General features: G+C 39.9%; 1 protein-coding gene across 1 annotated transcript in view; it reads left to right on the forward strand.

Moving 5' to 3' along the window:
• Positions 1-7424, forward strand: part of LOC111574178 (receptor activity-modifying protein 1-like) — an 89207-nt gene extending 81783 nt beyond the window's left edge. The window contains exon 5 of the mRNA XM_055015085.1: positions 5551-7424. Coding sequence (XP_054871060.1) covers positions 5551-5806 — 256 coding nt within the window. The 3' untranslated portion in view covers positions 5807-7424. The remainder of the gene's footprint in view (positions 1-5550) is intronic.
• The last annotated feature ends 3478 nt before the right edge of the window (positions 7425-10902 follow it).

Genomic DNA, 10902 nt, shown 5'->3' on the forward strand with positions numbered 1-10902 from the left:
TAATTGCAATCAATTCGATTAAAGGTTGTTTTATTCTCTTCATGCGTTCAAACCTCTGCTGTTCGAATTGTACATTTAAACTGACTGCATTTCAGGTTCCACTTCAGTGTACCTTTAATTACTTTCATAAGGAGCAAAAGCAGCTGTGTTCAAAAATTTCAAGCAGCTGCGTTTGGTGTGGGTGGGTTGTTAGGAGGCCTAAACACTGCACAGTGTTTCATAATGCTCTCCGTGGCCGCTAATATATCTTGGTCATAATGGTTGCGATTCAAACAGAACAAATATGACATTTGGATTACAAAGTAATCCACCAGAAATGTGACCCTGACCGAAGCCATCCCATTGCTTTGCGGCAAAAACCTGAGCCAACTTTTTGTTGGATGACCGGGCATTTTTTGCCTGGAACCCACTGTGTGGACACACCTGCTGTGAAGCTGGACCGACTTCATTCAGATGAGTGAGGGAGCTACATTTGTTCACGCAGGGTTAGAGCCGGCCTCAACTCTGACTAACAGCACAGCAGGACCCTGGGGGTGTTTGCCACTCAGATTGTAATTTCAAAGAGCGGTTTAACACTGCTAAATATAAACTGCTCCTAAATTTAATATGACTCAGAGGTTATGTGGAGGGCAATGTCATACAAAACAGCAGGGAATCATTTTTCTTTACTTTAAGTGGATTTCCAAAGTGACATTTTACCTTTTCAGGCAGAAAGTATGACATATTGAAAGCCAGTGGAAAACAGAAGAGGTTACGCTGCATGTGAAAGGTTTCTGCAGGAAGCATCACTCCTCCACTTTAGCTTGTCGGTATGAGTTTTGTTATTCTGACAAATATATTTTGATGTTTTTTTATTTTTTTAAATTGCGTTTGGATCTGCTACAAATTTTTCTTACTTTGGCCAAGTGTTAATTTTCCTGTGACAGTATGACTTCCATGACAGAGATAATGATGTTTGTTTTTCGTCTTACTGTGGACGTTTTTCAGTGCTCACAGCTGCTTCTCTGCGTTTGGTGGAATGACAACAGCATGCTACATAAAATGTCATGAATCTCCATATAGGGCATCATTATTTTTTTATATGTGCCCCATCCATCCATTTTCATATCTGTCAGCTTTACTCACCTGCCTCTGCGAGTGTCAGTCAGCCCAATAAAGGAACAGTCCTGAGTCATTTCTCAAGTCACTGGAGCAGCTTTGTTCTGTGTCAGTTTTATTTATTCATTATCCAGGTTTTATTTATTCACACTGTGCCCTTCAGTCACCACATCAAACTACTTAAAACAGCGTGCTCCTGCCTAATTCAGCCACCTCGGCCTTTTATCTTTAACATTTAGGATATTTTTTATAGTGAATACAGTCCTTTAAGCTGCCTGTCTCTCACTGTTTTTCCCTCCTTCCCAGCCTACACATTTTAAGGGAACATAATGGAGAGGAGCTGCATGTTCAATGCTGTATTCATTTCATTTTTAACATACTGACCTACAAATTGTGGATAACTTTTCCTATGCTTGTTGGTGTTATATAGGCATGAATCTCAATCATTTCAAAATCTCAAACCCACCTTTTAAAAACGAGATTGGATAAATGATCTGCTACACAGTTATGGGAAATAAAATTGAAATACACTTGACATGATTGTCGCCACACAGGCTTCACCGTGCATATTTTTATTTTTGCTGCTGTGTTCAGTGTGACAGCTGAAATGGCAAAGCGATGAATTGAACAACTGGCCTCATTTACTGACACTGACAGAGCACTGATCAAAGTGGAAAATGCTCAGACAGACAGCTAGATGTGCAAGACTTGATTTGTGTTCCTCATAAACCCCTTGCTGATATGTAATCTGCTCCATAAAATTCACAAGTGTATGAAGGGGAGAACAAAAGTTGCACGGCGGTTGCAATGTCACATCTGCAGGATTCCTCTTGTGGCAGAAGTAAGAGGAGGAATCTGCTCAAGAGATCACAAAGAATTCTAGGCTCTTGATCAGCTGTATGTGCTGATTTCTCTACCAATCATCATCATCCTGGAACTGTTTGAAATGTGCTGTTAAAGAAATAAAACTTCAAATTTAGTTAAGGCTGATTCCGTCCTTTAACATGGCACGAAGCTCTGATGCTGTTATTTGGTTTATACACCAAACTAAATGTGACCACTCTCTACCTGCCCTGAGCTCTATGTTTAGTTTCTGATCCGCGTCCCCATGTTTGAATTTAGAGAACGCTTTAACCTTTAAAAAGAAATCCCTGCTACAGAAGATCAGCATATGATTGCCCAAAGTGATTTTAAAAAGGAGCACTGTCATTATAAACAATCTGTTCGTGTTTATAATAGCAAGTCTTGCATGAAGCTGTCCTAATTCTTTGTCTAAATAAGATGAACCATTTCAGTAAAGCTTCTTGTCTCTGTCTAGTTTCTAAACTTAAAATGGCAAAAAGCACTTGAGGCAGTGGACTAGTTGTAGCTGGTTGTGTTGTAAATGGTTGTGTAGTCAAAATGGCTTCAAACTTAAAAATGTTGCTGTAATTTCTACCACAAGAGTCGCAGTCCTTTGCATTAAATGTAACCAAACGGCTCAACCTTAAGATTGCTCATTTGTTAAATTACCAGTGCCATCACTCCTCAGTAGTTTTTTTTAATGAATTGTCACAGAAGAAGCACTAAACAAAACATACTGAATGAAAGTGAGTGAGCACATGCATAACTTTCAGCCCTAATATAATTTAAATGTGAGTTAAATAAAAATGTTTCCCTCTACTTTTATCATGAGCAGGTTTATTATCTGTAGATACAAAAGCTATTTTATTTTACGAGACTGTAAGTTTCTGCTGTAAATTTGGCATTTTAACATTGAGGTCTATGGGGATTGACTCGCTTTAGGAGCCAGCCTCAAGTGGCCAATTGAGGAACTGCAGTTTTTGGCACTTTGACACTGTCTTCAGTTTTTAGGCCAGGAGGTTTCTGCTTGGTCATGAGACTTACACTGGTGATGATTTTAACCCTGATAATGATCTCCTAAGTATAGAATTAAGACAGACTGCCTTTGGTAATTCTCTTGGTCATGGCATGGAGGTGGAATCACCTCTGGATGTCACTGTGAGAGAGGGGAATGAAGGTACACACAGTCCTGTCTGTTATACATTAGACAATTTAATTTTACACACTCCTGCTGACTACTTGAAGTCTATCTGCCAATTCTGTCTTTCTTGCTTATTAATTGGAAAACACATTATGGGTAACAAATGCATAAAGCAAAGAAACAAGTTCCTTCCTTCAGCCAACACTTGCCTTGTACTTGTCCTGATTTAAAACACATTCATTAGAAAGCAGTACTGCATGATGAACCATGCATGACATGTTAAAATAGAGCTGAAAGTGAGGAATACAGTCTGACATTTCTTTAAGAAGTGCTGTGTATAGCAGCTGAATGACCTTCCGCCACACAGTCTGATCCTCTGATGTCTGTTAATAAGGGTTTATGATTAAAAGCAAATAGTGCCCAACAGAAATTACACAGAGTACGTTCAGCAGCTCAGTGAACTATGTGTACACACACACACACACACTCACTGAAGCTCCACACTGTCAGGTTTAATTTGATCCTAACCTCGGCTACATGAGGTGAACTGATAACCAGCTACATCTCTCTGTACACTGGCCTGCCTCGACTTCGCTGAGCCTTCCTTCAGTCAGTGACTCATAAACACCCCTTAAAACCTCAGCACTCATTAGACCAGCAGCAGGACAGAAAGTCTCTTGTTCCTCTTCTGTGACTGATTTGTAAAACTTCAAGGAAACAGCAGAGGAAGGAGGCACACACCTAGACAGTGAACTTGCCATTTCAAGCATCACACAGTGCTCTGCCATACTGGTGCCTTGCCAAGTAGCCCAGAGCTCTTTACGTCTACAAACCCTCCACAAAGAAAGCCCTTGTGTTGAGGTGCAGCATCAAACGCAGTTAAATATTAAACAAACATGAGCTGTACATTGACTAACAGAGCAGATATTTATTACTTGAGACACCTGATTGAGTTGACTACATGTTTTGTTAAAGCAGTCACTTTGTGGTGATTAATCCTTATATTATCCCCAACTCAGGAGTCTACCTCGGGTTTATAGATCTTTTTAGCATCTTTCTGGTTTCATAGTGTGTAACTGTACTCTTTCAGTGTAGTCTCACTGGTCTCATTAGCCAAAATTCCAGCAGGAGAGAGCTGTTTTCAGCAAAACTTCAGATAAAGCCGCTCTACACTACACAACGGGGCCAACAATCACAGTGGGCGACTAGTTAGTGAACATTGTAGAACATTTAGCCATTAAACATATTTACTTCACAGACAGACAGAACTAAAATGACGATGAAATAAATAAAGTGGGCTTGAACATGGCTCCCAATGAATGCTGTTACTCAATATCTGATGTGCTAATGTTAGTCTTTGTTTTGCTAAATCAGCTTAAGCGGTTCATCATGTGTTAATACTGCCAGTTTTAATTGCTAATGGCGTCCAAATCTGTTTAAAAGTGTAACTTTAATAAATCAGTTATAAGAAGACCTGACTACTTAATATTTAGTTGCAGCACAAGTGATCTGCAGTTGAAGTACCATAAACTCTGTATAAGACGAGTGTAGCCTCCAGGTCTGAAAACTCAAGCCAATGCAGAAATGCCTCAAACCTGTATGTTTCTAATGGACGGCAGGAGGAAACTCCTCTGGTTGTTAGGAAAGGAAATTTAGATTGTATATAAATCTATGACAACATTACTCTACTGCTCATTTGTTTGTTTGAAACTAGGCACAGCATGTCTGTCAAGTTTTTGATTTAACCACATGCTGAAGCAATTCAAACAATTCAGATTCATTCAAGAACCTTAGCGAGTGGTGTCTGTTGTAGCCTCATTGACACCAAAAACACGAGAGAAAGTGTAAGAAATTTAACTATAATGTTTATCTGCTCAGATGTAAGCTGTAAATGTAAACATGTCTGACAAACTATCTCACTCCCTACAGCAGCAATTAGATGCTACCAAGCCAAAGAAGGAGCATACCATTAGCTAACTATTAGCTAGCTAGTTTACTGAGTTCCAGGTTATGTTGAGAAAATCCCTAACACATAGACCATCACATTTGTCCTGAAGAATTTCCCCACTGTGTGGTGAACAGTCTGATCAATTATGTTTCATTTATCAGTCGAACTCAGACTAACATTAACAGGTAAACCATAGACAGCTTTTTGAACCAACTAATGGCAGCTGTTGGCAGAATTACATAATGTGATCCAGATAATAAAAGCTGCCTACAACAGCTTTGCCTTCAGCCAGCAAAACTGACAGCCAGCTGGCTAAAAATGAGGATTTTGTGCAAATGCTTTTGTCCACCTCTATCTGATGTCCAGATTCAAATTTTGAGGGGAAAATCTGCCAGCCTTACAGTTAGATGTGCAGTGCAATGATGTGTAGCAACAGCTACTAAGTGGTTAGGGCATAGCAAGTTAATTCTTTCTGTCACTGTGTAACACTTCTGCCTTCTATCGTGTCTCTTACATTCAGACTCTATGGAGAACTAACCAACTGCACATTCCTGGTGGCCTCGAAGATGGACTGCTTCTGGCCCAACCGGCTGGTGGACGAATTCTTCATCCGAGTCCACAGGCACTACTTCCACGACTGCTCGCTGTCTGGACGGCTTCTCAGGGACCCTCCAAACCGCATCCTGGGTCCCTTCATTGTTGTGCCCATCCTGGTCACCCTCCTAATGACAGCCCTGGTGGTGTGGAGGAGCAAACGCAGTGAGGGGATTGTGTAGTGAAGGGAAGGAGGGGGGCTGAGACTCAAGACAAGAGGTACTTTTTGTCCCTAAGGTAACACCATTCTCACCTTCTGTGACCAAAGGATCTCTTCTTCTGAGTGTTGACATTTGGGAAGAGTTTCAAAAGGACAAGAATGACTATATTACTGACTGGGATGGAGAGCTGAATGAGACCTTAAACTAGATCCTGCTTCAGTACATCTGCACCAGTGTGAAGCCTTTGCAGCTCTCATTTATTAATGCCGTCTACATGGACTGAAAGGTCTTTGGTTTACAGAACACAGGGTTTCTGAATTGCTCACCTGAATCTGATTTGGACCAGAATAATGACTGGTGAAAAGATATTGTAAATATAAAAACCACTTTATTGAGAAAAACTGCTTGCAAAGAAATTGGGATGTGATGATAATGCTATTACACATGCAAGAATTTAACAACTATTTTTGGAAACCATGAATATACCATCAGCTTTCACAGCAGACAGCTCGACAGGAAGGGAACCCACGGCTTACTTGGTGAGGACACAGCAGGACAGATACTCAGACCTCACTTAGGGAACCCAGGGATATGAATTTTCTGTGTGCATACATGCGGTATACTGTAAATATACATAGTGTGTACAACGTGAGATTCATCTGTCTGTGGATTGTACGATTTTGTGACACAATCAAGACAACAAATCACAATACCCTAAATTATTCTCTCAGTTGAAAATTCTGCAATTTCATGTGCTGATTTTGACAGATGTTTATTGTATTTGAATCGTTCAGTGTAGTCTGAATCATGCAGGTCACTGTCAAAAGAACACAATATCGAGGGAGTAGAAGTAGTTTTCATTTCCTTTTCTCTGCTCATATCAGACATCCTGCATGTCCACATTCTTTCGACACACCTCTAGCTCAGTCTCTGTCTTGAACGGGAAATGTAAACATGTTTCCATAATATAATATATGCTGTACCAGTTGAAAAAATGCAGGAAAGGATGTCCCAGACTGAGGATTGACAGTTGTTCTCTACAGATGAGAGAAAATAACAAGAGAGAAGAGATCATAACTTTGCAGGGGTTGAGACCCCAATTTGGAGATTCTTTGTGTGATTTTGTGTTCTGCAGTTCCAAACCTGCTTTACCAAGGAAACAAAAATGTTGAAAAAAATGAAAACGAGAAGAGTAGAAAATTCACAGTGGAAAGACCACAGTTCCAACTACAGAGAGAACATAAAGCAATGGGTTAAGTTAGCCAACGCACATCCCTGCTGAACGTTGCCATAGCCTAAAGCACAGTTTGTGTATCATGGATCTTAGGTTTCTATTGATTTGTGATCTCCCAGTGCGGTAGAGTGTGCTGTGTGAACTGCTTCTTCATTGATATTTTTGAATGCTCTCTTTCCTTTATAGATTCATTGACCTGTAACCCGCCTGTCAGCAAAACACACTTTAAAACACACCCACACTTCCCCAACATGATCTCACTTTGTACTTTGTGCCAAAAGCTCTTGGAAAATAGAGGGCAATGTTTGCTATGAATTGTCTAATTTTCTGTTGGAGTGTCTTCTAATGATTGGTTTTTAAAATCAATGAATGAATCATAAAGATAAATAAAATGTCTGGTTGATATGTCTGTTACACTTGGGGTTGGCACTGACAGACACATGACAAATTAAAGGAGAAACTGATGAAATGAGTGGAATGAATGGAAGTGTTACCACATAGGTGCACTGCATGGTAAGATTAAGCAAATGACATCCAGTCATGCTCCGTGGTGTGTATAAAAATGATTACTTGGCCCAGCTGATTCTGATTTAGTATCAAGATGTCAAGAGAAAAAGATCAATGAGATTTTGACAAACGGTGTTTCAGCACTGATGGCAGGAGCTTCAGTCACGAAGGCAAAAAACAGAAGAGCAACTCTTTCTCGGTTGATGAAAATGTTAATCCATGACATGATCAGACGGAGATCACTGACAATAGCATATACAGGAGCATAAAGACCTCTATACAAAAAATATGCACCATTTGAAATATCAGTAGTGCACCAGAACTGATATACAGAGATGTGGAAAAAAGTGATATAATTAGATGAGTCATTCTTCACCATATTCTCAGTACGTGGGCGAATGCAAGTGAAGCAGACACCAAGAGAACAGTCGAGATCTGAATGCTGAATTTCGACAATGACAGCCTTCTCAATCACCAGATTTCATCTAAACGAACACCTGTTCGGAGATTTTGCACCAAAATGTTAGACAGCATTCTCCACACCATCATGAAAACACCAAATGAGTGAATATCTCTTGGAAGAATTGTGTTCATCCCTCCGTTAGAGTTCCTGAGACTTGGAAAATCAATGCAAGGAACCCTGAAGCTCATCTAGTTGCCCAAATCTTTACAAAGTAATTATGTTCACTCTTAATTCAATTTGTCACCAGTCTTTATGCGTCTTATGAGATGATAAAAGTGCAAAAAGCTTTTGGATGTGTCAAACTTTAATCACAAATCCTGCATTATGACTTAGTGCATATAAGAATGATATGTTAAGTCATAGTGAATGCACGTGGTTCAAGCATTTGTGTCTTTTACTCAAGTGTGAAAAAATCTGAGAGCCAAAAACTGTATGTAGCACAGTGCTAAAAAAACAGACTTCTTATCGATGTTTATCCTGAGTAATTACTCGTGAATGTAGCAATTCTCACTTACCATTTCACATCGAAGCATTGGGGAATAGCAATATTGACTGGAAAGAACAATAGCAAACAAAGACACTGTATATATGCAATATTTGCATATATGGCAGTCTCACAGGGCAGGACAACGAGAATCCCAACCACCCCTACTCTTTATTTGCTTCTTCTTTGATGGGATTAATCAAAGACCAGTCTTCAGTTGTTTTAGACAAATCTAGGTCAAATGAGAAGTTGTTTGAGTCATATACCCAAAAGTCATGTATTAAGCCATTTAAGGCAAGCCCAAGTGAAGTCCTTAAAGTAAAATATCAAGTCTTTCAAGATGAAAACAAGTCGAAATCAAGTTGCAAGTCATTCAACACAATCCCAGATCACAGCCCAAGCCATGTGAGACAAGTCAAAGTGTCAGCCAAGCGTACAGTCTTCCAGACCAAGTTTCAAGTCAAGACTCTTAAGATAATTTCAAATCTGAATTCTGTCTTTCAGCATTTTCCTTTCCAGTGTCAGTACACAGGAATAAGTACTCATCAAAGTGGGAGGGTATACAAGGCCTGCCAGATTATCTTACTTTTTTCAATTCCAAGATTTTATCAGTTTCTGCAGTTTCCGCAGTGACCTGACTGCAGTCTCAGCACTGTTAGGTGTTTAAGAAAAGTTCATCCTATGTGTTTTCCTAAACACTTTAGTGGAAAACATCATGAGGACAAAGAAAGACAAGAAGAAGAATGTAAGGTCATTAGGAAAGACAACTATAGCACTAGCAACCTTCTGTACAAGATGCACTAGTGTATCATCTGCCAGAGAATCTGACCAGCTCTTACCATGACTGCATCTTAAACACTCATGGGGTATTTGACTCAATTAGCAACCTTTTCATGCAAAAAAAAAAAAAAAACACAAAAAACTTTTCATCTGTGGTCACTCTCATGACTACTGCTGTGTCACAGCATTGTAAATAGTCTCCATAGGACTGATTAGAGGAGGACTGTTATTATCAATTCACTTTGGAGTGTCAGTATGAGACTTGTCCTGCCACTCTTTTCACCATAAAGCCAATGCCATATTTACAGCACTCTTGTCCATTCCTTTTATTTAAAAATGTGTCAGGATGAAAAAAAAATGGCTGCTTAAACCTCTTCACAGCACTGTGTGGGCATGAACAGAATCCCCTTGGTTACATCAGTTGGGGTGGGACAAATTAACATTTCTCATTGCCATGAATACATAAAGCGACCTCACATACTTCCCATAATAGCTGCAATCACCTTCAACCTAAGCAGGGGTCTAATTGGCCAGAGTGATTGAAAACACTTGTGTGGGTTTGCAACACACCTGCTGTTTGTGGCTCCACCGGTAATTGATTTGACATCTTTTCTAATTTGGCACTTTCGTTGCTTTTCATTCATTCAACAACCCATCCATTTTACTGCTGCCAAGGACAGAAAATGAAAGCCCTTATTCGTCATATTATTTGACATCTGCACCATCATTCCTCACTAAGTGCCCTAATGCTGTGCAACATGGTGTTCAGCCAAATTCTTTTCCATGTGGCAGCAACCTTTCACTCGTGTTAAAACTGAAAAAGAGTTGAGAGTGTGGGCTTGTAGACTCCACAGCAGTTCATCATGGTAAGAACCACCCACTAATGCCAGCAAGCAAACAGGAAATCATGAAAATCAAACTGAAAACAAATTACAAATGGACATTAGATTGACTTAGAATATAGACATGCTCACATGATGTTATGCTAAGCCAGTTTTGATAACATTTAACTGAGACTGTGGTTATCGTTAACAAGTCGTCCTTGTGTTTTGTTAGATATCGTGAGTTATCAGTGACTCAGCTATTAACAACTGGCACCACACAAACAGCATGAACAACACAAGCATGAACACATACAATAATTGGCTGTGGACATGATGGTGCTCTTAAATGTGCAATCAGTTCAGCATTTCTCCTTCTCATCAGCACCAACATACAGCATCCTATCCTCTGCTTAAGACCTGCCTACCCTTCCTCACCTCATAAGGCTATGTGCCCATATTTTAATGTAGCAAAACTGAGCACTACATGACCACCACCACACCTACGCCCCGACCAGAGACCAAACACTGCATGGCTCGTTCTATGTCTATACATAGAGTTTTTAATCTGGACTAAAACATATTTGACTGGAAACCCCTCTAAAAGTTGCCTGTAGGTGGGAATTTGAGTCTGATTGTCTTTATCTGCCTTGTGTCAGACTGCGCAGGTGTTCCCACCCTGTCACCCTGGGAAAGACTCTATCCTCCTGCCATCCAGGATAGGTGCTATAGATACAGTAATGCATAGATAAGAGCATCAGTCTGTCTTAAACCATATTCAAACCAGCCATAGTAGTTTATCTGTAGCCAATCTAGGCTACAATTTCA

This window comes from Amphiprion ocellaris, chromosome 11 (genome assembly GCF_022539595.1).
Source record: "Amphiprion ocellaris isolate individual 3 ecotype Okinawa chromosome 11, ASM2253959v1, whole genome shotgun sequence".
Classification (NCBI taxonomy): domain Eukaryota; kingdom Metazoa; phylum Chordata; class Actinopteri; family Pomacentridae; genus Amphiprion; species Amphiprion ocellaris.